General features: G+C 39.0%; 3 protein-coding genes and 1 long non-coding RNA gene across 6 annotated transcripts; 3 read left to right on the forward strand and 1 right to left on the reverse strand.

Moving 5' to 3' along the window:
- The first annotated feature begins 1,385 nt into the window (after window positions 1-1,385).
- LOC121958817 (uncharacterized) lies at window positions 1,386-7,779 on the forward strand. 3 transcript variants are annotated; one of them, XR_006106864.2, is made up of 4 exons: window positions 1,386-1,545; window positions 6,340-6,430; window positions 7,297-7,382; window positions 7,642-7,779. It is a non-coding gene; the product is annotated as an uncharacterized LOC121958817 (long non-coding RNA). The 3 variants fall into 3 exon arrangements; XR_015775023.1 differs by having other exon boundaries at window positions 7,615-7,754; XR_015775024.1 differs by lacking the exon at window positions 7,297-7,382 and having other exon boundaries at window positions 7,615-7,751.
- faap100 (FA core complex associated protein 100) lies at window positions 2,669-10,386 on the reverse strand. The gene is made up of 8 exons (XM_042507954.2): window positions 9,994-10,386; window positions 9,338-9,456; window positions 7,624-8,510; window positions 6,331-6,490; window positions 4,719-5,631; window positions 4,506-4,628; window positions 3,193-3,279; window positions 2,669-2,900 (listed from the first exon to the last, which is right to left on the reverse strand). The coding sequence occupies exons 1-8, from the start codon at window positions 10,144-10,146 to the stop codon at window positions 2,769-2,771; spliced, it is 2,574 nt and encodes an 857-aa protein (XP_042363888.2). The 5' UTR covers window positions 10,147-10,386; the 3' UTR covers window positions 2,669-2,768.
- A 551-nt stretch (window positions 10,387-10,937) lies between these two features.
- birc5a (baculoviral IAP repeat containing 5a) lies at window positions 10,938-15,287 on the forward strand. Its single transcript, XM_042507953.2, has 4 exons — window positions 10,938-11,181; window positions 12,304-12,413; window positions 14,657-14,774; window positions 15,001-15,287. The coding sequence occupies exons 1-4, from the start codon at window positions 11,074-11,076 to the stop codon at window positions 15,091-15,093; spliced, it is 429 nt and encodes a 142-aa protein (XP_042363887.1). The 5' UTR covers window positions 10,938-11,073; the 3' UTR covers window positions 15,094-15,287.
- Window positions 15,288-16,572: 1,285 nt separating this feature from the next.
- Window positions 16,573-24,999, forward strand: tmem235b (transmembrane protein 235b). Its single transcript, XM_042508526.2, has 4 exons — window positions 16,573-17,053; window positions 17,894-17,974; window positions 18,117-18,254; window positions 24,285-24,999. The coding sequence occupies exons 1-4, from the start codon at window positions 16,858-16,860 to the stop codon at window positions 24,512-24,514; spliced, it is 645 nt and encodes a 214-aa protein (XP_042364460.1). The 5' UTR covers window positions 16,573-16,857; the 3' UTR covers window positions 24,515-24,999.
- The last annotated feature ends 1,219 nt before the right edge of the window (window positions 25,000-26,218 follow it).

Here is a 26,218-nt window from a genome sequence, read left to right on the forward strand (position 1 = left end):
AATTTTAAAAGACTCTGTTTAATTCTTGTGGCTGAGTTGGGGGGGCTGCTGTCTCTCAGGTGGTAGAGCGGGTCGTCCTCTAACTGGAAGGTAGTGGTTCAATCCCCTTCTCCTCCAGTCAACATACTGAAGTGCCCTTGGGCAAGATACTGAAGCCTAAATAGCTCATCGTGGCTGTGCATCAGCATGTTAGTGTGTGTGGTTGAAAACTGAGTAGCAGGTGGCACCTTATACGGTAGCATCAGCCACAGGTGTGTGAATGTGTGTGTGAGTGGGTGAATGTGACTCGTAGTGTGAAAGTGCTTTGAGTGGTCCAATGACTAGAAAAGTGTAATACAAGTGCAAGTCCATCCATTTACCATTACTGATATAAACACAGTGTATTCAGTGTAGTCTGTGTATGAAGCAGAGGTGGGACCATGTCATTGTTTTGAAAGCCCAAAGTAAGACTCAAGTCTTTGCACTCAAATCCGAAGTGAAATCCTGAGACTGAAAAGTCCCAAGTCATGTCCCAAGTCCTAAACTTTGATTTTTAAGTCAAACAAGTAATACTATGCTCTTCGCAAAATGTAGATGTCATTTTATTATAGAGTAATAATGTTAGCTTAGCATTAGCTTGCTATGTTAATATTAGCCTTGACTTACAGTTTTTTGTGTAACTTCAAATGCTGAACAGAGTTTGAAGTTGACGCGTCTCCATCTGAGACACACGTTTTGCCAGCAGCAATTTGATTTTTGTTGACCACCTTATAGTTTTTATATGCAAATTAAATTGTCTCTGGTATGTTTTTTTCAGCAGTCAGTGAGTACAGTAATGTTAGTTCTTCATGGTTCTCTACAGCAACTTGACTGGATGCTGTCGGACTGGCTCAAACAAAGTGGATCTGGAGAGTTAAGTTTCAGCTTTACTTTGAATGAAAAGGCCTGTTACTAAATACAAAAAATGAATTGATTTGAGACACTTTTTACTTTTCAAATCTTTGGACATGGGGGAAGTTATGAAGTATTTTCAAGATAAAAGGCTCAAGTCCAACTAGTCATGAGTCACTGGTGGTAAACTCAAGCTGCAGATTGCTTATTTTGTCAAGTCTTAAGTCATTGATATTGTGCCTCAAGTCTCCAGTCCAAGTCATGTGCTTCCAGTCCACACTTCTGGTATTTTGGGGCCCTATCTTGCTGAACAGCATTTGACCTAACTGTCAAAGCACCACTACTGTAGGAGCCATTTTTATTTATATTAATAATTGATAACCGATGACATTTTTGCTCTATGCCTTAGTTTACGTACATGGTTATTTGAGAAGTAGATCTTTCAATTTACTTTTATTTCCGTAAGTGCTCTTATTTTGAAGCCTTGACTGGCCTTTGGAGGTGGGATAATTAGGAAAGTGTCCCAGGTGTCATCAGTTAGTTAGTCAGCTCAGTAGGATGCCAGCATACAGTTTTCTAACCACTTTTGTTTGTTTCAAGTTTTTTGGTCATGATAATAACATCTTCAGACTGGACCGTGGAAGTCAACCAATCAACAATCAACATTGAAACAAGGTAAATAACTCAACTCAGCACTCATCTGTTTATTGTTTCATATGGAAAGTGAGTTCTCTGCTGTATGTATGTGTGTAAACTAGAAGCCATAATAATAACTGATATAAAACCTCTCAGGAGCTTTAAAGCAGACTCCGCTGCATGTCTGGGACACATGTTCAGGGTGGTGATGTGAGGTTCTTATGTGATAACCTCAGTGGCACTGACTACCCTCTCTCCCACCTTTAACCCTTTAAAACCTGGATCGACATAATTTTCCTTGTACTGTGTTAAGAAACCTTCAGTATTTAAACCTTTGCTGTATTGGCTTGCTTTCTTTTGAAAAGGATAAAAAGGCAATGAGCAACTTGACAATATTCTGCAAATTACAAGAAAATGGTAGATTTAGATTTTTTTAAAGTGGGGAATAAACGGTAGATTTAGATTTCTTTTTTAAGTGGGGAAAAATTGTCCAAAAATGTATATTTACAATGATTTTAATTACATATTTGAAAATTTTTTACAGAATTATTATTTTTTAGCACTTATTTCCCAGGTAATTTCCATTTTTTTGTTTTTATTTTCCATACTGGTAATTTTCCCCTAGTTTTTGATAATTTTCTAATATTTCCCCCTTTTTTTTTAAAAAAAACCCAAAAAACTAATTTTCAGGTCATTTTCTTTGTTACCTTTTACTAATTTCTTGCAATTTATGAGACATTTCTTGCCAAGTTGGCCATTAGCTTATTTCCCCCATGCTTTTGAAAGAAACTAAACCAGTCTGCTCAATTAATAGCATGTGAAAGGCGTCTGAATGCAGCGCAAGGAAACTGATGTCAGACCAGGTTTTAAAGGGTTAACCCAGCTCTAGGACACAGTTTCCCAATTTAAACTCTAATCGCAGATATTTCTACTCATCTTGAGCTCTTCAGTCACCTTGAGTTGAATGTAATGGTTTGTAAATTGAGGTTTAGCTGAAGCACACGACTAGCAAAAAAATAGTGATGTGGGTGATCGTCAGTTTTTTTTAAAGCTGTACAAAAAGCAAAATGATGACGGAAAATGAGTCAGATTCCCTCCTTATTTAAAATATACAATGGTAGCAGTCATTGAAATTGATCCAAAAGCACATTTACAGCAGCACTGACGATTATGAACTTTATTTTTCACGCATCATCTGCAAAGATGGGTTACATAACACTGAACGAGGCTGAGAGCAGCTGCGTATGCTCGGCCAAGAAGAGCTAAATTATGAGCAGAGGGTTTTCTCTGAGTTCTTGGTAAACACTGAGAAGAGATCGGGTCATCTGGCCTGTGGAATCGCCCACTCCGAAGGCCCCCGAGATTCGGCTTTGCTGGATCTGCTGCAACAGGTGCTGACACCAGAGAAGGAGGAAAAGAAAAAAGCTCAAAAAGAAATAACACAAAGACACTTTAGATTTTAACACAACGGGCAAATATAAAAGCTAATGGGTGCATGTCTGGTTTGATGAGAATTTTAGGCCAAATGTATTGTGTCTTATAAAAATGCTGCAGTTGCGAGTCTAATTCGAAAGGTTTTTCCTCCTTTTATGTGGCTGTAATGCTAAAACATCATGGTGGGACGATGAGGTAATAAAATATTTGCTAGTTGCAGCTCCAGTGTAAAAAATGAGGTATGTAGCTTACCTCAGCTCGCTGCAGTGTCTGTCTTAAACTTAAACTCTGGACCATGTTTTTGGCAGCAGTCCTCTCAGGAGCCCTGTGCAGCAGAGTCTGTGTGAAGGAGCAGAGCAGACAATAATTCTTTAGGACCTTTTCGGTTAAACTTTCCTGTCTGCATTTAGAACCAGGGATAAACAAAAACGATAAAACCTGGGGAGACCGAGCGCAGTCGCATCAGTCTAAAACAGTCTGAGGTAGCTGGCATCATGACAAATGAAATGTTTAATTGTGTGATTCATCCTGTAGTGTGCACTTGAGATTGAGACTGCGGCAGGTTGGACACTAGGTGCTGCTCTTGTGCTTTTTTAAATGGTGTGAAGGCACGCTGTGACTCAGGTTGCTAAGCGACCATAAGCAGCATCACATCATAGCCTACTTAACAGAAATGCAAAGGTTATCTTCTTCCCAGTGTTGGTTTGTTGAGGTGTATCATGCTGAGTTTACACTACGAGCAACACAGCAACAAAAATTAAGTCATTTGCAATGAAAGTCAGTGACATGAAGCGACAAACTGATGCCCAGCACCGCACTGCTGCCAGGTTTTACAAACTAAACTTGAGCTGGCCTCAGGTTTTTTAGCGTTTTTGTTTCTGTGGTACTTGGCTTAGTTAGTTGACGCTGAAGCTTTTTGTGCATTGTGGCACACAGGGAATGCAATGGGGCAGCGAAATGTGATGTTGAAATAGGGCTAAGACATTGATCAAAAGTATATTATGACTAAAGCATAGTGCGGCGACTCTGTGATCATTTTGTTGGTAATGCTGTTGAGGTGTGTAAATACAGCGTTGTCCCTTAAATGTGGTTCCCTGAACAGCTCGTACAGCTCTGGGTAGCCCTGCACTAATATGATCAACTTCTCCATATTGATCCATATTCCGCACGTACATTGAAAAAAATAATTTCAGGGTGCTAAAAACGCAGCATGTGCGCAGGCCCTTAACAGAGTGGGCATGCAGCAGGTAAACCCAGTAATGTTACTGGTCCCTGTCCTGCTCTACAGTGAGTGACAACTAGAAGCATTTCAAAGACGGGCTATCTTTAATGTTTTTTGCACATTTGATTTGGGTTTGTTTACATAAGGTATTGTCTGTGTTATGCTTTTCTTGTTTATGCAAACAAAAAGTGCACAGAGCTGCTCATTTTATTTATTTTCAATATAAAACTTGGTGAAATGTTTTCAGTGTGTGTACCTGACAGTACTGTGATAATTTTGGTCACTAAAATGTCTGCAAAATGAATACGTTTCTCTGAAATGCTGGCGGTGGGCGTGTTTGTACCTGTATCCGACGCAGGGCAGCATGGTGCAGTCCACACACTGCTGCTATTGATGAGCTCTCAACCTGAAGCTCCACTGTGGCCAGGGACTCCTCCTCCCCCCTGCTCTCCTCCCCTATAATTACCTGAAGAATAAAGGAGCAATATTCATCTGTTTACTCATTTAACACAAGATAAATTAAACTTTTATCAGCGTAATATCAGATTTTTTTAACCTCTTTTGCTGTCATTTTGACTGTGTGTCCGTTTGGACATTGAGCATGGACCACTGGGCTTCTGAGTGTAATCTTGTCTCCTTGGTGTCCCGTCTTCACTTTTCCAGGGCCTTCAGAGAGCAGCCATTCCAGCAGAGAGAGGCACACATTTTGTGGAGCCAGCTTTGGCCCCTGAGCATCCGAATCTGAGCTTCTCAGTGTATCCCTCAGCAGCTCTGTCGACAGCCGTATACTTGCAGAATGCTGCGGCTTTGAAGAACTCTCTCCTCCTCGCTCCCCTTTTCCACCCCCCCTTGATCTTAAAAAAGCTTGGATGGTATCTGTTGTGTTGCTGGGTCGAGATGTGACCTTTTGATGGGTGCTGATGGGACTGTTCACCTGCAGCGCATGCAACCAGTCCACTGTCAGTGTGTTCAAGGGCAAACTGATGCAGCTACTCTGCAGACCAGGAAGGTCTGCCGCCTCCTCTCCCAGGAGACTTGTCAGAGAAAAGAGGAGCGAGCAGCTCACTGTCATGGGGAAGGATGCATCGCCTGCAGCTTCCAGTGGCAGCGACACTTCCAACGTGTCCCCTGGATGGAGATTGTTAAACGGAAATGAAAAGTTTGTGGAGGAGCATTGCCCTCCTGCACTGGGAGGATAGGACAGAGGGAACACAGCGATGCTCAGCGTCCAGCCTCGCTCCAAAATGTAGGGACTTGAATTATCCAGGACACATGTCAGGTTCAGGGACTCTTTTTGGAGCAACCTGCTCCAGCTGGTTATGCCTTGACATCTGATTGGCTTCTCCTGGATGGAAAGGTGCTCTTCTCCATTCTTATTGGCTATCAGCAGGAAGCTGATGTTGAGCACCTGATTCAGGTGCTGCAGAATTTGGTTTTTGGATTTGACGGCAGCTCTCAGCGCTGATGCTCTAAAGGAAGCAAAGAGAATCACAATCAAAGAAAGAAAAGGCTTTAAGTTGAATACAAAATACATCAATCTAAAAAATGTATGCCCCTCCCACCATGCATGAATGAAAACAGTGAGAACTGAGGAGTCTCTCACAAACTTGTCAATAATATCAATCACTTTTTATGAACAGAGTTCCAACTGTCAAACTAGGCAGCGCTGCCCAAATATGAATCAAGATTCTGTTACTGAATTGCCTGTTTCTCCCCTCAAAGCATACTTCAGTGTACTGTTTAGCAAATATTTGTGACTTGGCCAGTAGGCAGCACCTGGTTTTGGCTTGACTGTATCAAATATTTATTTTTTCTTAGTTTATCTCCCTCTTTTTTTCTTTAAAAAACAATGAAAAATCATAGAAATTTGATTTTGAGTATGTGGGTGTATGTACATATTTAATTAATTAAAGTATAGGTATAAATAAATAAGGAAGCTGATTAATTAAAATTCAATGACGTATGGAGAAGGGGTGGGATTAAATCATATTTTTTTGTTTGTCTGCTTTTGTATAATAATTTCTCTATTTCCTTTTTTTACATGTTCAAAATAAATCCAAATCACATTGAATCGTGATAGGTTCCGCAAGTATGATAAAAAATTATTAGTGTAAAGGTTACCAGGTGTATCTTTAACTACAAATGATGTCTAACTGTGCTGGGTGTACCTTTCACAGACGTCCCCGATAGCAGACAGGACGTCCCTGACGCTGCGGCCCACCTGTGTGGAAGGCAACTTGGACAATCTTGCGTCCTCTTTTCCTGCAGGTAAGGTAATCATCTGGAGCTGCCCTCTGGCAGACAGCCCCAGCAGCTGAACGTTACCTGCTATGTAAGAACAAGGAAAGAAAACAAATCATTTAGTCTTAAAACTTCAGAGACACAAGTTCAGTGGAAAGTAAGATCACTGCCAGCTGCAGACTTGATGCAAAATTTAAAGGGATAGCTCATGTTTTTTGAAGTGGGGTTGTATGGGAAGTATGTTTACATAGTCAGTAGGCGGGTTTCCATTACAAATTTGGCAAAATTTCCAGTTACCAGATGACTGCGTTTTCATTGAGTGATGCTATGCAACTTCTTCTTTCACGATAACATTCCTAGAGGCATGGAGATGGATGTTCAAAACATTAGCAGATTCATTTCTATTGCAGCCACCTCACTAGCCGTCATTATTTTAAATCCACTGCAACATGGGCGTGTTATGTGATAATGAAAAGGCGAGCTCTTTATTTGTGGGAGCGGCCACATATGAGGGATTTGTGGGTGGTATTAGTCCGCGATTTCACAGAGGAATTGTGGATTCAAAACTTCCAAATGATCCGCTCAACTTCTATGCGACGCAACAACAAGGCCTGCTGCATCACGCTGGAAGGAGCCAGCTCCTACCGACAAGCACACAGCCATAGCGTCATGTGACCTATAAAAGCCAAAAAAGTCTTCCCGTTGCAGTTTTGCAGAACACGGCTGTTTAGAATCACCTGAAATATCACTGCGTGTGAGCGTAATAACTTCTTCTGCGATAACTGGAAGTTTTCTTGAAACTGATGTGTTTCCATTATTTGTATGTTGTATTTGCAATTTCAATTTGTGCACTTTGAGGGTTAATGGAAACCCTCCTTCTGTGTCACCTACAGTTGACAGCGGTCTTGGATGGCCCCAATTCAGATACGCAGGCTGAAGTCCTTCGCAGACGCTAAGCAATTTACTGCTGTGGATGAGGGTCAGCAACAAAATGCTTTTTAACCACCTTAAAACTGATCCACCTAAAAAAATCAGTTTAAGTGTGCACTATACTGAGAGTATTTTCACTGATTTACTTTTCAAGAAAGCAGCTTCTGTTGCCCATCTATGCTTTCATACCTGCCTTACATGGTTTTTGGATGTTTTTCGTGAACTGAGAGCAATGCCTGCTAGATTTTTTATGTTTGTACACTCATCCCTTCTATGCTCAGTGTGTTTACCTGCAGTGTTGTATGTAGGTTCAGCCAAAGCAACGACTCTACACACATTTAAACTGGTGGGGCTTTGGAGGCCAGCGTCTGTCTTACTGGATGTCACCTCATCCCTTTCTTGGCCTTCTCTCCCGGACGACCCCTCTGATAAATCCAGTTTCAGCAGGTCTGATCCAGTGCTGTAGTAAAGACAGCTTTTATCCACATAGCCACACATCACAGGCCCCGGCACACACCCTTCAATAAAACCAGTTCTGCTGCCCCCTCCCTCTGGCCCGGCTTTGTCTGTTTGGATCAGCACCACTCTCCCTTGTTCACCCACCGCCACCAAACACTGTGCATGCCCTGCACTCATTTCTGTGATGACAGATGCTCCGACAAATACGACTGGCTGCTCAAGGCTGTGCAGGACTCGCAGCCGCGATCCTGGGAGTTGCAGAGGGAAGAAACACAGGCACCCGTCTGGCAGCCCGCAAAGAACAACAGGGGATTTGGCGAGAGCCGCGTCTATTCCAAACAGAAGTTTAAAGAGGACCGGCTCAAGGCGGAAGTGGCCATCACTTAAAGTCACCTCTGATGAGGAAGTGGAGGGGGAGGATGGTGGCGTTGCATCACTGCAATGGACACAAATTAGCACAGACGTCCTTCTCGTTTCCATCTTTCCCTCAGTGTCATTGTGCAAAATTCCTGAGACCCTTTTGAATGAACCGAGCGTCTCATAGTTTGAGGATTTGTACAGAGTCAACATCCAGGACGTTTCCCTGTGGGAGAGAGTCAGGAGCACAGAGCCAATGAGGAGCAGCGATAACACTCCTTCTTCTGCAACAACAAGACACTCGGAGGAGATTTTCAGCTCAGGTGGACAGGAGGATGCATCAGCTGGGGGCTTTTGTGCTCTGCAGAGGTGAAAGGTAGCATAAGCAGTGATGAAAAAAGTACTTAGATCTACTAAATAAACACAAGTACTAATACCACCCTGTGAATTTACTCTTCTACAAGTTATAACCCTGCTTTCAAAATGATACCTAAATAAAAGTAAGCATAATCAGGAAAATGTACATCAAGTAGTAAAAGTAAAAGTAGCCAGTGCAGAAAAATCTAAAAAATAAAAATAAATCTAAAAAAAAAAAACCCCACACAGAACCAAATTCTAAAAAAAGGAAGAAGAAAAAACATCCTCCCAAAACTCAAGATTCTTACAAAAAGAAGAGGATAAAAAAAACCCCACAACCTCCAAATTATTGAGAAAAACACGCCAAAACTATTTTAAAAAATAAGAAAAAAAAACACTCAAATCACTCTAAATTATAAAAAATATAAAAAGGTTTGGAATTTTGTTTTTCATTCAAAATAGTTGGCAATTAATTATCTTTGAATCAATGGATAAATCACCTAATTGTTGCAGCTGTACTTGTGTAAAATGTTGGATAATTTAATTGATAAATAATCATCATATTTTATAAACTTATGTTTTTATGCAAAATTCTTGTTTTAACTACCTAAAGCTATTACTTAGCTAATATTTCCCTCTGAAATGTTGTGGAGTAAATACATAAAGTTGCATAAAAAGAAAGTACTCACGTAAAGTACAAGTACTTGTACAGATATAAAATAATTGCCCAAGTGCAGAACACACAGGCAGTAATTTATGAACTTGGACTATCTGGGAAATAGAGAAACTATTTTTGCACTGAAACTGGAGCACCTATATGAGGGTTCATACCTGGACAGCATCAACTGTAAACTGACACAATAAACGCCAGTCCGACAGGCTACGTAGAGGAGCTGCTTGTCATGACTGTCAGCGAGGTCACTTACAGGACCAGGAAACTGGAGGACAGCCTGCAACAGAAACAGTTTAACCCTTTAAAACCGAGTTCACTTTCTTGTGCTGTGTTTACAAGCTATTTGACTCTTTGAAACCAAAGCCAACTGGTTTAATTTCTTTTTGAAACATGGAGAAAAAAAACTCAGTGACCAACTTGGCGAGATATGTCCCACAAATTCCAGTAAATTGCTAAAAAAGTGACAAGAAAATTACTGAAATGGTTTTTTTTTAAAAGAAGGGGGGATTATTAGACAATTATCCAAAAAGGGAAAAATATCCAGAAAACTATATTTCTTCATTTTATAAGCAAGTTTGTTACAATCTCACTCTCTCTCTGAATATATGTGTGTGTGTGTGTGTTTGTGTCAATTTCTTTTTGTAATACATTATTTTTGGGCCATGTCTTGTTACGTTGCCAGTTCTCTCCCATGTTTTTGAAAGAAGTCAAACCTCTTTGCTCAGTTTTTAAATGGTTAAACACACTGACAGTGCACATACAGTGCTGTTGTAGCAGTTAATATCTAGCTGTGCAGTGTAAACATGATACTCACCGTGAGCTTTCTCTCCTGAGCGCTGAAGACATACACCTCGCTGCCGGTGCAGAAAAACACATCTGTCCCGAAGCCACACCTGACCCTCGGTGAGCATGATGTTCCTGAAAAACCAAACTCTGCCCAAGTCTCGACAACACAGCGTCCCTCCATGGCCACAACACCGAAGAAGAAGAAACGGACTCCTCTTCATATATGACCTTAGAAACACTGTTATCTGAGTTTTAGGTCCTAAAAATCATAACTTGTAGCTAAACTAGACGAGTTAAGGCAACGTTGATCCTGAACCAGTTGTTGACAGGGGTGCAAAGTTCCGCGCGCTGCGTTTTGGACCAATAGCCGTCAAGAACTACATTACCCATGAATACTAAAGCGGAAGTCTGGTGCCAGACACTGGTGTGGGTTTGGCTAGTGCATTAGTATAAATAATCTGTTAAAGGGCTCTGGGTTTGGCAACTTTCTGGCTTCAGAAAAAAAAAACCTTTCCGGTTTAAGAGGGGGAAGAGAATTAAATGTGTTCTGTCTTCTTCAAAAATATTGTTGATTCTATGTGCTATGTATTTTGTTTGTTTGTGTAGTTATTTTTTCAGACTTTGTGGATACATACATTTACACATACATACATTTCTATTGCATAATAAATATAAGAAATACAGAAGCATTAAATAAAAACCTTAAGAGTCTGCTATAAAGATGGATGGGATAGGGATTATATAACTAGGAGGAAACAAAAAGATAGTGTTTCACGGTTTTCTATTGAAATAAATATATGTGGGAGTAAAGTGCTCAGCATCAACTTAATAAAAACATTAGTGTAGCGATATAGTTTTTGTTAGAAATAGGTGCAATTAAAAGTCTGCACAGCCGGGAACACTGGGTGGCGTCCCTGTGCACTTTTCATTTTGTTAATATGTGAAGAAGAAGAAAACAGGACGCGCGTGGTCTCCATCCACCAATCAGATCAGTGGAAGCGAACACTCGCCGAAATTTGAAAACATCCTTTAGCTTGGTAGCTTTCGGTTGGTGGCGATAGTCTGGCTCAAGATAAAGTTATTGACGTTTATTTGAACGCTAAATACAATGGAACAGCTAAACGAAGAGGACATCAAAATGTATTTTTATGAGAACAGACTGAAAACTTTCGAGGGGTGGCCTTTCGACGAGGACTGCTCGTGTACTCCGGAGAACGTGAGTTTAACGTTGAGGACCGTTGACTTTTGCTACGGCTAGTTAGCTAGCACAACAACAACTAGCTCCAGTGAAACTAAAAACCGCTAATATTCATAGAAAATACGCTGTAACCTTACCTGGGATTTAGTTTACCGCCAGCAGATAATCATTAGATACTCATTTTAAATGTAGCTCTGTCACAAACATACGGAAGTTAGATACAAGTTAGTTTAACCCTTTGAAACCCGAGTAATTTGGCCTCAATTCTTTCAAAAGCATGGGGAAAAGGCACTGAGCAAATGTTAAAGAAATTCAAAAAAAAGAAAAAGAAGAAGAAGCAAGAAATTAGTGAAAAGTCATTAGTCAAGGCAAATGTGCACCATTCAGACCCAAGATAATTCAAAGTGCTTTACAGGGGCATAGAAATTCATGAAATACAAAACATTAAGAAAATTTTATAATTGATTTTGAGCACATAAAGACAATAAGCTACAGCGAGCAAATAAGTAGTTATAGGTTAACGAAAAAGTTATGATACTGGAAAAAACACAGTCAAAATGTTTTAAACCCTGATTTGAATAGTTTCAACAGACCTGTTTATGCATCCGCGTGTGAGAATAAAAACTAAAAGCTGCTTTACCTTGCTTGGTTTTAATCCTGTGAATGCAGAGTAAACCTGTCCCAGATGATCTTTGTAGCGTACAAGTACATCAGAAGCATATTTGAGTCTGAGACCATTTAGTGCTTTACAGATGAGAAAAAGGATTTTAAAATCTATCCTTTGATACACAGGAAACTGGAAAATGACCTTGAAATAGGCAAAAAAGTTAAATAAAATTTAAAAAAAACAAACAAGACAAAGACGTTAAGAAAATTGAAAGAAAATCTGTTGTACTTATATAATATAATTATATGTAGACTTATATGTATAGCTTTCTGGACATTTTCCCTTTTTTAATTTCTTGGATCATATCTAATCTGCTTATTGATTTATTTGTGGAAATTTTTGGTCGAACAAACAAAGTGGCTGTTGATTCATTTGCTATCCATGCATCATTTGAGCATTAAAAACAAATACAAAAAAAGTTTGGGTTTTTTTTTTGGTTTTTTTTAACGTGGTCTGTTCATTTGTTTCCCCAGATGGCGAAAGCTGGCTTCATTCACACCCCTTCTGAGAACAGCCCAGACATCGCCATGTGTTTCTTCTGCCTCAAAGAGCTGGAGGGCTGGGAGCCAGAGGATGACCCACAGTAAGATAATCACATTTTGAGGTCCATGGGTCAGAAACCCAAAATTCAGCTTTGTTTCTTTGTCAATTTAGGCTTATCTTATTTTTCTAATTAGTCTAGCATTCTGAGAAATAGGTTGGTTCAGTAACAAATGTTATATGACTTGGCAGGGTAAAAACACAAATTGCTTACAACAAGCAATGACAACAGAATTATAAAAACATTTAACACAGTAATAAAGACTGTTGTGAAGTAAAATAAATGGTCAATATATTATACTCCTGGGATAAAATTAGAGGGCTTGCGAGAGACTGATTTAAGAATGGTTTTAGAGTCTTTTTTCTAACCTTTTTTAAATGCACGTGTTTTTGTTTTTATTGAAAGCTAAGAGAACTATAAAAAAAATAAAAAATCTATCACAAATAAATATCATATATGAAATATTACCAAGTACATGTTAGAAATGGGGAGAAGAATAAAATACAAGTAATAATCATCTTTAAAAAAGAAGGAACAAATACAACTAAAGGAATAAAATACAATAAATAAAGTAATAATACTGACACATATACTAACACACTGACATCATTTCCAAGGTTGTACTCGTCTTTCAGTTACATTAGATTATTGCATTGACCCTTAAGGTTCATGTAGCCAGCCAGTGAGAGGGCCCCACGTCTGCACGTACTGATCATGTTTGTTCAATAGAGAGTATGTCATCCTCTCATTAGCAGCCGAGCCATTGAAGTGGTCCATTCTTCATAAGATTGTTTTGTTTTTTTCTCCAGTGCTTCAGTAGTATCCGTTAGCTGTCCTGAAAGTCAAAATAATGCATCTCAACTTAAAAATGTACAAGCCAGAGTCTTGAAGGTCTGTGGTTGAACTTAGAATACCCAGTTTTGTGGAGATTTTGAACCTTTTTTTTCTCCAGGACATCAAACATAGCCTGCTGGATATTTTTCCACCAGTCCTCCAGTGCTTTACTTGTCAAAAGTATTTCTAAGATAGCAGCTCTATTTTGTTCACATCTCCAGCAGGAGTCTACAGGTATCAGTTTGTACTTATACGGTTGTTGTGGTGTGCGTTACCATCGGTCTGGTATTTGTCATTGTGTGAACCTATTGCCCTTTTCTTTATACACTGTATTGATCTTACTCAGACATGACTACCAATCTTCTATACAGCCATGTCTTTGGCTCATTGTTCTTTGACTTCGATCAAAGGGTCACCCAGTTGTTTCTGCAGTAAGTGATAAATTGCTGGAGCTGTGCCTCTACATGACAGTGATCTAATGAGTAGTTCTTCAGCTGGGCTGCCTGTGGAGCAGGAGGGAGGACTCACTAACCATTTAGACAGGGACATATCTCCAGAATTGGTTAAATAGGCAGCATATATTTATCCATAATTTGGTTGAAACTCAAGAACCGCTTAGTATGACTATCAAATAAATCACAAACAAAAGTTATCTCAGTCTTTCGCCATTGTGTCCAGTTAACTGTTTTCTCTCCAATTAAGATTTGATTATTACATAGAGATGCTTGGGGAGTTTATAAAAAGGTCCCAGCGGCCACCTCCATGTAGTTTATTAGATAACAACTTAGCATCAGTTATAATAGGATGGTCTTTCTGCTATGATTGTTTTGTTCCAAAAAGACCAGACCAGGGGATGGCCCATCACAGACTTCAGCTTCTAGCTGGATCAGCTTGGTTTATCCTTTTTCTGACAACTTAGCTACGTCGTTTTTATATATTTGACATTAGTAGCCCAGTAGTACTGTTTAAAATTAGGGAGAGAAAACCCTTATTTGTTTGTGCAAGTCAGTAAGTTCTTTATTCCTGAACAATGTTGAGAATTACCCTGAAGAAAATCTAAGATGAGAATATAAAAATCTCTGACGTAGGAACCACTGTGCGTGGTATAATGTCCTCCCCTTCCACATGTGTGCGTTATTTGCACACTATCCTTAAAATTAAACATTTGTAAGAAGTCAGAGCCCTGTACCAGAGTATCTCAAGGGCAGTGGACTGTAATGAACTAACAGTGTAACAGTAAACCGCCTATTGCTGTGTATATATATTTTATTTTACTGGTAATGTTGTCATAGGACCTGGTTGTTTGTTGTTGTTTTTTTTAATATTTGTAAAGAATTTTATGGCTGAGATGTTTAAGTGATGTACTGAGCGTTTTTTCTATAATGAAAATCCTTAAATAAAGTTGTTATATTTGAATTGAATATGTGTCTCCCCTCTTGTTTTGTTTCCAGAAAGGAGCACAAATCTCATTCACCGTCCTGTCACTTCATCGCCCTGAAGAAGACAGTAGAGGAGCTGAGTGTGGAGGAATTCTTCAAACTTCAGAAAGAAAGACACAAGTTCATCATTGTACGTTCTACAGAGAACTCCATAGATCTCATTTGACTGTTAGATCAAACTGTGTAACTGCCAACATACTTATCCAATCTGTTCTTTTATCTTCTTCCCGTTACGTTTTTTTGACATGTTTTAATTGACATGGTTAATTGCACAGAACAACTAACATCTACAGAGTGTTGCTAATTTCCTGGAAGAACATGATGTCTGATCTGGATTTAATTTCCCCCACTCACAGAACAAATCCTGTAACGAGGCCATCACCAAGTTTGAAGAGGCAGCCAAATTGAGAAGAGCAGATATCATCAAGACAGCAATGGGTGAAGAGTGACATGAGAATAGATGCAGATGAATGAAATGGGCGGCGTGCGAGAGAGTAATTGTGGCTGACTGACTGGTTTCTCACTGAGCTTATTTCCACGTTTCTGTCATGTTTTCTTTGTAACACTGTACATCTGTCATCTTTTAATGTTCTCTGTCTTCATGTTTACTGTTTTTATACATTAAATTTGTTCTTTCTGGTTACTTTTATTTATGTATTTATTTTATTAATGGGAGAGGTATTCTGATAGGACCTGTGCTAATATGCAGCATCGAGCCCCACCCCACCGCTGACCCCCATGACTGCAAAAGGACTGACCTGGAAGACACTAAACAAAAGAGATTCAAAATAGCTGCAAAGAGACTCACAAAGACAATTAAAAGGAGCAAAAAAGACCTAAAAGAGACAGAAAATGTCTTAAAAAATGTAAGCAACTACAAAGACACTAAAAATGACTACAGAGAGACCAAAAAAATGCATAGAAAACTACAGAGACACAACATGACTGCAAGACGCAAAACAGCAGAAAGATGCGAAACAAATACAAAGAGGCACAAAACAACAAAAAGGTGTGCCACTTCCTACAGGTCTTATGATGACCTCAAGCAGGCAGGAAGATTAATCAAGGAAGAGGAGAAAACAGACCGAAATTTTTTATTTTTATTTTTTCTTATTATTTTGGTGAGGCATTTTCTCTTTAATGACAGGACAGTTTTAGATAGACAGGAAAGGTAGGAGAGAGAAGTGGGAATGACACGCAGCAAAGGGCCATGGGCCGGACCCGAACCTGGGCGGCTGAGGCCTCAGTCATATGGGGCGTACACTCTACAAGGTGAGCTAGAGGTCATCCTGAAACAGACCGAAAAATCAAAAATAACAAAAAGGGAAAAAAGAAAACAAATGTCTTACACTCTACCCTGATCTGGCTATCCCGACTTGGTCCACCCCAGACCCACCTCTCTGCCTCTCTGTGCTCTGTGATTGGGGTCCAACCACAGGGGTCACCGCCACAAAGACATTGTAGTTAAAAAAATACATACTATAAAACTTCAAATAATAGCCTGGACTATTACTTGTCTAAATCACTGGACTCAACAGGCATATATTTGGGACAGCCCCCCTCCCCTCCAGTTTTGTCTTCTACTATGTCATATGTGTCCTCTTGTGAATTTACAAAATGCATGTATTGCACAATAAAATTGTGAGGTGGTGGGGCCCATTTATGTGCCCAGGGCCCCATTATCTCATAATCCGCACATGATCTATGTGAGACTGTAAATATAGGACTAAAGCTCTATAATGCACACACTGAAAACAAAAGATGTGGCTCTATTTCATGTCATCTTTACCATTAAAATTTTGGTAACTGTATTTGGATTGCTCTGCCCATGGGTGTATTTTTTTACCAACTACGTATGAGACTTGAGGAATGCATGTATCCTTCTTGTGTCTCCTCCTTTGGTTAAAGCGCAGCAGAGTCTCCTTGTACTCTCTCTGTATGAGTTGCGTAAATGTGTGCGCATCCCGAAAAGATCCAAGACCCTCCCAGACAGCAGCTGCTGCCGCGCTGTGAGGCTCTTATCATCCTCCTGCAGCTCTGTGACTTGATTCATTCAATCAAGGATTAATTGATCGACGTCTCCATTCCCTCAGCGGGAAAGCTTATTTTGGACAACACCATAGCATTTTGGAGGTCTATTTGGCACCCGCAAAAAGCGCGTCAGCGGTTGACAGTCGAGGTCAGCACTAGAAAATCCGCAAGTCGTCACCGTTATGCGTGAATTAAATTTCCACCTGTGCAGGATGAGGGTTACCTTTGCCTCTGTGGTGATCACAGCCGGCATCTGCGGACTTCTGAGCTTCGCTTTTTTGGCGACTTCCCTCGGCACAGATTATTGGTACATCATAAAGAACACCAGCGACACTGAGGGCATGAGCTCCCACTCGGGACTGTGGAGCACCAACGAAGGTGGGCAACTTTTTCATAACTTTCGCTCAGAATGATCGAAATTGCGGTATTGTTTTTAATATCATAACTAGTACAGGGTTCCCACAGTCACGGAAAACCCGGAAAAGTCATGGAATTTCACAATCTAATTTTCCAGGCGTAGAAAAATCATGGAGCTATTAAAATCAATGCAGGTTTAGGAAAAATCATATGAATTTGTTGTGTGACATCAATTACATTCATGTGACATGACGACGAATGTATTTTCTGTAGCTGGCGACGTAACATGCGTCGACGTATGACAGCGTTTATTTTTTGTTTATTTGTTCATCACCTGCGTTTCTTCATTTTGTCGTCGTTTTTTTATTTTCGTTTTTTTAATAGCCTAGAAAACTTAAAAAATGTCGATTTTCATTTGTTTCTTTTTGGTAAATTTCCATTGACATTTTTAAATGTATTTTTCCTTCCCTTTTCAAGAAAGTGGGTTTGGGGTTTAAATATCGCTTAAAAAATAATGATACATTTTCACAGCCCAAAACTGTTAAAAAATATATATATATTTTTGGATTTTGAAAATTTCCTCTGGTATTTGAACACATCATGTGGGATGCTGTTTAAATAAGATAAGATCTTAATTGTCATATATATATATATATATATATATATATATATATATATATATATATATATATATATATATATATATATATATATATATATTAAAATGCTGGAGAGCTGAGCAAGAAAATATATATTTGGTCCTTGAAAAGTCATGGAAAATTTTTGAAATTCTGTGCACAAAAATGCGTGGGAAGTATTTGTATAATTGGGCACCTTTTCTTGTTTTCTTGTGACATCCAGGTGGGAAGCTGCTCGCAGACTCTATTGACTCCTTCACTGCTGACTACTCCAGGTACTCTGAGGTTGAGCGGCACTTGCTGAGTGAGTGTCCTCCATCTTTGGTGAAACCTTGTGCTCATCATAATTTACATTCTGCTAATGAAGTCTCATTATCAAGACAGCCATAACTCCACAGATGTCCCATAATCCATCTGTTTTTGTGTATGTGTGTGTTTGTTCGCAGGCCTGCACAGTGCTATAGTGGTGTGTCTTCCCGTCAGCCTGGTCCTGTTGCTGATTGGTGGCATCTGTGGATTGGTCAGCTCCCTGGCTCGGAGCCCCTTCCTCCTCACCGGCACAGCCTCCTACTTCTTCATCTGCAGTAAGTCCAGGTTCATTTCCTTTACTGCAGCATAAAAAATGTTTAACTTAAAAAAAAAATCTAGGAAACCTATTGCCTTGAAAAAATAAGTTAATTTATTACTTTATAACTTATTAAGTAAAATTTAGTTGCATTTACTTAATTTTGCAAAGTTGTTGCAACTTAAAATGACAAGTTTAATAAAATCAATCTTTTTAAGTTTTAGCAGCTTCAGTATACCATCTTTACTGTGCTATATTTCTGTATTTAGGTAGTTGTAAACTTGTCAATCATATTTGTATCTTATTAAACATGTTAAGAAAAAACTCACTGATATAACTTCCTCATTTGCAAAATCCTTTTTGTCATGTTCAAGTTAAGTCAGACTGACTTGGTTTACAGAAGTTGCTAACACTTGGAAAGGACAAGGTATTTCAAACTGTCATTTTTAAGTTGCAACAACTTCATACAATTATATAAATAAAGCTAAATTTTGAGTAAACTTAACTATTACATACAAAGTAGACATAAATTAAGATTAACAGTTATTGTTGGAGTTCTAATATTTAATTAATATTTAGTTTGCCAAACTTAATGTTTGATTATTCTAGATGTTTGCATTATTTCGGTTACATTTTGAGAGTGTTTCCATTTGCTAGTTATTTGATCAGTTTCAGTGTTATTATTCTGTTTACCATATTTAGTTGCTGCATGATTAGTATTTCATTTTATTTGTGAACTGGGTGATATTGGGCACCCACTGTTATAAAGAGAGACAGGCAGGTAGGACCAGCATGCACCTGGTTGGGCAAAATGTTTTTTTTTATTTTTTTATTTTTTTTACCATAGCAAGAGAGGAAGTGGGAGCCATGATTTCTTTGTTCCTTTTCTTGCTTGCTTGTTTTGGGCAAAATAAATAAAAAAGAAGTAGCTTTGAATGGACATTGGACCCGTTTTGCCTGCATTCATCAAATGCCCGTGGTGTGTCGGTGGCCCTTTGATTGTTTGATTTAAGTTTGATTTTTGCTGACAGATAACCAATACACTTACAGATCAGCGCATCAGATTTTACAGTGTGACTGCATCCATCTTCAGCACTAGTCGGGCTGTGGCTGTAGAGGTGTTGTTTTTGTGCACCCACCTAGATATCTTGTCAGATTTTCAACACAGATCCATTGAAACAAAAACCACAATACCCAGTGCACTAAGATGAATCAGTGTCGCGACCACAACCATTGTTTCTGGCAGTTCTTCAAAGAGCTTTAAAAGAGTAGAGAGTTCCTGTTTACACAGTACTGACAACGCTGTCTCACAACTACTGCGCCTGTATTTTTTATCCATAAGTCCGTGTGGCTTTTATCACATTCAAGATTCAATTGTGAAACACTGAAATTATATATTATTGCCACTAAGTTGTAGGAAAGATAATAAAAATGACATACATAAATATATATCAGGGTAAGTACTAGAGAGGTGTGCATCAACGCAGTTTTGCTTTGGATCATTTACCCCAGTGTTAAATAAAGCCGGAGCCATTAGGTGCTGGCATGAAGGAGACAATTGTCGCGACACACGTTGTTAAAGATCATTTCACTCAAATAGCTGTGTGCGGTGAGGAGCAGAGAGCATGCGCACCGTCTCACATTTGTTTTTTTTTTTCATTATAAACAGGATTTTGCCCACATTTACGTTTATTGTGACAGTGGCACCTCTGGATGGAAAATGACTCCCCCAGCTTTAAAAAATTAATTAAATTTGTAAATTGTAATTAGTAGGGTTGCACAAAACATTTACATCAAAGAATAGTGTAATTACAACACAGTTAATTGATACATTATGGCATAACAGCCAGGTCCCTTTGCATTTTTTTCATTTGTGAAACACAGAGGCAGTATGAAAAATGAAAATGGTCACAATCAGTGTGGCGGTGATTCATGGTCATAGTCTCCGTTCATACAACATTTAAAGCATTGATGATATTACAGAAGAGAGTGGAAAACACTAAGAAGCCGTGGAGGGTTTGGTGGAATATATATGGCTGTAGTGTGGCAGTAAAGCAAGCCATGTGGTTCATTTGAGCAAAATGTGAGGATTTTATGCTTTGGACTGCTTAAATTGACCTCATGTGGCCAAAGGGACTGACGTTTATAACTACCCAAGACTAATTGGCTGTTTGATTCGGCCACATTGGTTAAGTATGCATGGATGGGCAGGTGTGTGTTTTGGTGTGTGTTTGTGCGTGCCAGCTCTTGTTCCTGTTACATCAGAAGGCGTCCTCCTGTACTCAGTTGGATGGGTTATGAGAGCTTTAATTTGTCTGTGGGGAGGCACAACTGTGAAGTAAATTTGCATTGGAAACAATTTTAGCACCAAATTAGCATTTCTCTAACATTCTGTAATTTATTTTATATTGTCTTAAAATAACATTGTTTGTTTGGGACAGTTGTGGATAACAGTTGTAAATGTCTCCTGAAACCTGCAAACACTGCGACATCGACTTGGTTCACATAGGCAACAAAAAGATTATAAATGTAGGATATGAAGTACATGCAGAGCAAGTAACACAAAAGAGATATATCTTTTAGAAGTTGTTAACAGAAAATACTCGTTGTCTCTAACTGGTTTGTGCACTTTTGAAGCCTCAAATGCTACATTTCAGCTGACACCATCTTGGAGTTTTGGAGCTAGAAGTGACCATACTTGGATGAGAGGCTGGAGGTGATCAAGGGGTGGATCGGACTCAAAGGCTGTAGTAACATCTTGCAGACAGCCTGTCACTCACGTGGCCCGCCCATAAACATGTGTAACCTTAAAAAAGCGTAAACGGGTGAGTTATAAAAAAAAAAAATGAATCCCCAGTACAGCTGTCATGAATGCTGAATTTATCTATAGAGACCAAAACCGTTTTTATGTTTCTGCTGTAATTTTGGGCATTTTAACATGGATGGGGGTTGACAGATACTGATATTTTTCAGGGCTGATACCGATACTGATTTTTAGTAGTTAATGAGACCGATAACCAATATTTGGAACCAATATGCATTTACAATAACAATGAAAATCTTTCAATATTTACTACTGGGATTGTAACAAACTCTAAACAAAACTTTGTTTAAATGCCTTTAGCAAATGTTTAAACAAAAACTGAAATGGTCAAAATTATAAACATTAGTAAGTTCCCAGCGACTTTTTTATTATAAAGTCAAGTGAAAATTTAAATAAAAAATGAATAAATAAAAACAGCTCCCTAAGGTTTTGCAAAGTCAAAGTTTCTCCCATGATGACACTTTTCTTGCACTTTATAATTAATAAATTTTTTCGGCAATCATTAGAATAAAATGCCAATACAGATAATTGGCAAACACCAAATACTGGCCCCAATAATCAGCTAAGCCGATAATCTGTTGGCCCCAAGTCTATGGGGATTTGCTCTGTTTCGCAGCCAGCCTCAGGTGGCCATTCGATGAATTTTAGTTTTTGGCCCTTTCACATTGGCTTCATTTTTCAGCCTCAGAGGTTGCTGCTTGATAAATGAATAACAAACAGGATTGTTGTGGAACAGAAAATGTTAATTTTACCATCACATCAGGTAATTAGTAAAATGAACTGTACAATAAGAAAATTATTTTCAATATTAACATAATTTTCAACTAGCCTATAGCTATACAACAACAGTGTCAGCAAACTTTTCATTTTCTGGGGGCACTGCTGAATAACTTGTTAGTATTTTTCACTGTAAAAACCGATAAGTTCCCGTTCCAGCACTCACCATAAAGACCTGTGTACCTCACCAATGCGTGGGAAACCAGCAGCCATTCACAAACCACAAATTTGAAAGAGCTGACGGAAAATTGTGTACTCAACAAGATTAAGACTATACTCTAAATACTGCAACTGCCATATAACACCTTAACATGGTTATCTGATTTAAATCAAGGTCATAATCAGAGTAGAAATAGCTTACTCATCAGTTTGTATGTTTTGTAATTTAACAGTCTTGTTTCTTTTGTGATTTAAATCTCTGCCACAAAAAACAACAAAATTAACTAGTTGAAAAACTACCATAGCTGGGATTTTACTATCAGCCCAATTATTTAAATTTGGGGTATTGGGAGAGTTAGATTACCGTTAACCCTGTTAGGTTTATGTGGGTATTTAAAGTCGTCAAGTTATTTGTGTGCACATAAACGACGTGTCTGAGCATCTGGCAGAGCTCTTCCTTCTGGATCTCTCGGGTGCTCTCCCACCAACGCCTTATGACCTCCATAAAGAGGACCTTGTGATGGATAAACAATCACTTAAAAAGACTCTTTATATTCTCCTTTTAATAAGCAGCACATGGTAATTTGTGGAGTGGAAGAAAGGCTTCAGTGAGATCCGAGCTGAACTTGCTGACTGTCTGACTTTGTAATCGCCTCTCTCCACTGCGCTTCTTTCCAAATTAGCTGTAGAGCCTTCTTTCGCTGTTAAAATTATATTATTTAAACACATCCTGTAGCAAGAGTCGAAGGTAAATAGCTGAGTATTTTTTTTTCGAGTTTATCCTCTGATGGTGTGTATCGTGGTGATAAGTCCCAACCTCAACAGGAAATGTGTGTTAACACCAAAGGTGAGATATTCACGTTGAGATCTTGCGATGTGTGTGTTGTTATATGTATGCATTTATCTATCTATCTATATAACTATATATTTATATGTAATATTCACACACACACACACACACACACACACATTGTTAATATATATATAGAATTCTGTGAATTCCTTTGTTCTGTCTATTCTCTAGTGTTGCAGCTACTCTCCTCACCAACCATAAACAGCCTAATGGGTGTTTGTCAGGGGTCCCTGCAGGGCTTTTCAGCTCTGCTTCCCTTGTATTTCATTTTCAGGGTAATTGACACGCTGAGGAAGGTTTCCTCTGAAACGAGAACATTTACATTTAATGCTTCCATGTTTAAAACCAATCCAAACTGATAACAAAAGCATAACTGTGTGATATGACGTCATTTATATCGCCTGTATTACTGCTGTTATTATTGTTGTAATCATGGGAATGTAATTAGTTTTGTGGGTATTGATAATAGACCAAAAACATTGACCTCATGATTGGGCTAGAGGAAATGTGAGAGAAATCAAAGAAAGGCATTTGGAAATGAAATGATTCATCTTCTGGGGAGCATGATTGTCCAAAATTTCATAGGGGTTGTCAAGATATTTCAGTCTATATTTAAGTATTGGATGGATAGATTGACTGATGTGCTGGGACATCTCTCTCCATCCCTAGCTAAAAATGCCCCACACAAGATAAAAAGGAAGCAAATCTTCATAAAAGTTACTCCCGGTGAAATTGTGGTATCTTTACCAAAAAAAAAGAAGTTTAAATGATTTAACAGTTATCAACATTACTGCTGATGACAATGTGTCGGTCCACCAATTTATTGTTGTTTCAGCTGTAACAGTAGTTGTCCTTTTTGCATGAACAGTGTGGGATACAGTTTCTTTTCTGTCTCTGTTTATGTTCCTCTGCATAAAAATGAGCCATCAGATGCAGCTTCCTCCTCATTCTCCAAGCCTGCAGCACCTCAGGGTGTAATTGTAATAAAACGATTATTAGTCCCGCCCTGGGTAGCCTGTGTGCTCCACTTACATCCTCTTAAAACCAATAGCAAGCTGTCAAAATTAAAAGGGTTTCCAATAGCAACGCTATGAAATTTGTTGATGACTGTGTGGGTCTGTGCGTGTCTCAGTGTAGTCCCTGCTGACTGGGACGTTGTGTAAGCAGACAGCACATACGTCAGTGTATTTCCTGTTTCTCACTAAATGAGATTTTGTGTTGCTAATGGCATGATGTTATTGGTGGTTTTATTGATGAGACTTCTGCACGAAACTGGTATGAATTTCCGCTTTATAGTTGCTGGAGTACAATACCAGCTTGTGCTTTGCTTTAAAAAGTCTTGAGGGTTTTTGGCTCAAAATATGAATGTATCTCAACTATTTTTCAATACATGAAAGTTTTTCCTCTGTGTATGTGTATGTAATGTGTCTCTCCAGGTCTGCTGACTCTGTGTGGCGTAACCCTCTACATCATCTACTCTCACCAGGCCCTGGTTGAGGTGGAGAGGCTGGTGGGGCAGGAAGGTCTGGCCTATATTCACACCTCCTTCGGCTGGTCTCTGGGTCTGGCCTGGCTCTCCTACAGCCTGGAGCTCCTCACTGGTGTTCTACTGCTCGTGGCTGCGCGGATGACCAAGCGGCATCACAGCAAACCCACCATGACCTAACGCAAGCCTTTCACAGTGGATCCAACACACTCAGGAGGGAGGACTGGACTGAAATGAACTGCATGTGAGGCCGCCGTGTAGCCCTGCCTCAGAACAAGGTAACAAACAATAGCTGGACTCTATTCATGCTTTACAAAATACAAACGAAAGATATGTCATACCTTTTATGTCCTTAAATCTGCCTCAGATGGGAGATTTGGTGATTTACAGTAAGTGAATAGAAGTGGTGGAGTGCTCTGGGTTAGATTTGACCATTTTTGCCCTCTTGTGGTCAGACTTCAAGTGTCTTCTAATACCCTGATGATACTTATTATTGTCATACGGAAATTTAATCAGTGCCAAACTAAACTGTCAAGCTCACAACATAAAATAATGTCGTGTGTAATGTAATGTTGTTTTTATTTACACATTTCATATCATCCATGTGTTTACAGTGTTATAACATGTGAGTATGAGTCATGTGTGTGTAATGAGTCACTATTGAACATGTGTAATAAATATTTCTTCCAAGTGACTCCAGCTTGTTCTCATGTTATTTCAGTGCTTCACAGGGCTGGGTGATAAGGAGAAAATCAAATGTCCCAATATTTTTGATCAAATTCCTCAATACGAATAATGTAATGATACTGTGGGATTGAATATCGATGCTTTTTCAACATATTTAGACAATTTGATTTTTGGATAAATAACGATCAGTGATGTGGATAAATTGGTTAAATGAGTGGTTAAGTAAATCCCATCATAGTGCCTGAAACATTTGTTTTGAACATGAATCTGATCTGATATCTCAAAGGAATTTCATCTGTCTGTTAAGTTTGTCTCACAGTGTAGAGAAAGAGAGAAGCTACTCAGCACTTTGTGGTACCTAAACCAAAGTCTCTCTCTGCTCCTACTTTGTTTGTTGCCTGGCAGACAACATTCTCGACACAAAATGCAAAAAGTAAAAAACTTAAGTTGGACACAGATATATTTTTACTACAAAGGTAATAATGATGCTGCACCATGACGTCATGGCTGGGGCTGAAAGGCTTGACAACAGGTCTCAGGATCCTGTCACTGCATTTCTGTGCGTTCAAACTTCCTTCAGTGAAACGCACCCGTGTTTGTTGTCTATAAGCCAGCCCATACCCTACCCCAGTGATACTCAATTAACAGCCAACAAGCCAAAATCTGGCCCCCCAACCTTTTTCTTATTCATAATAAAAAGATGATTCACAATGGGAATTGTCATTGTACTTTTACTATACATAAAGTGCCAGAGTTTATAAACAGGATCAAACTAGAGCTTGTTTATCACAAAGAGTGCCAGTGGAGGATCCACTGCAGTCTGTGACAGAGGTCCTAGCAAAGCCCCCATTGTCCTAAAATCCCAGAAATGTCCTGAAATCACAGAAACACTGTAAAATCCTAGAAATGTCCTGAAGTAACATCTTAAAATCCTAGAAACATCCTAAAATCCTTAGTGTCCACAAATCCAAGAAACATCTTAAAGTTCTAGAAACATCCTAAAATCCTGGAACTGTCCTGAAGTATCATCCCAAAATCCTTAAAATGTCCTTAAATTATAGAAATGTCCTGAAGTATCATCCCAAAATCCTTAAAATGTCCTTAAATTATAGAAATGTCCTGAAGCCTGACAAATGTTCTAAAATCCTAGAAACATCCCAAATCCCAGAAATGTCCTAAAGTCCTAAAACTCTTCAA

This window comes from Plectropomus leopardus, chromosome 19 (genome assembly GCF_026936395.1).
Source record: "Plectropomus leopardus strain MGB_pleo_1.0 chromosome 19, ASM2693639v1, whole genome shotgun sequence".
Taxonomy (NCBI): Eukaryota; Metazoa; Chordata; class Actinopteri; order Perciformes; family Serranidae; genus Plectropomus; species Plectropomus leopardus.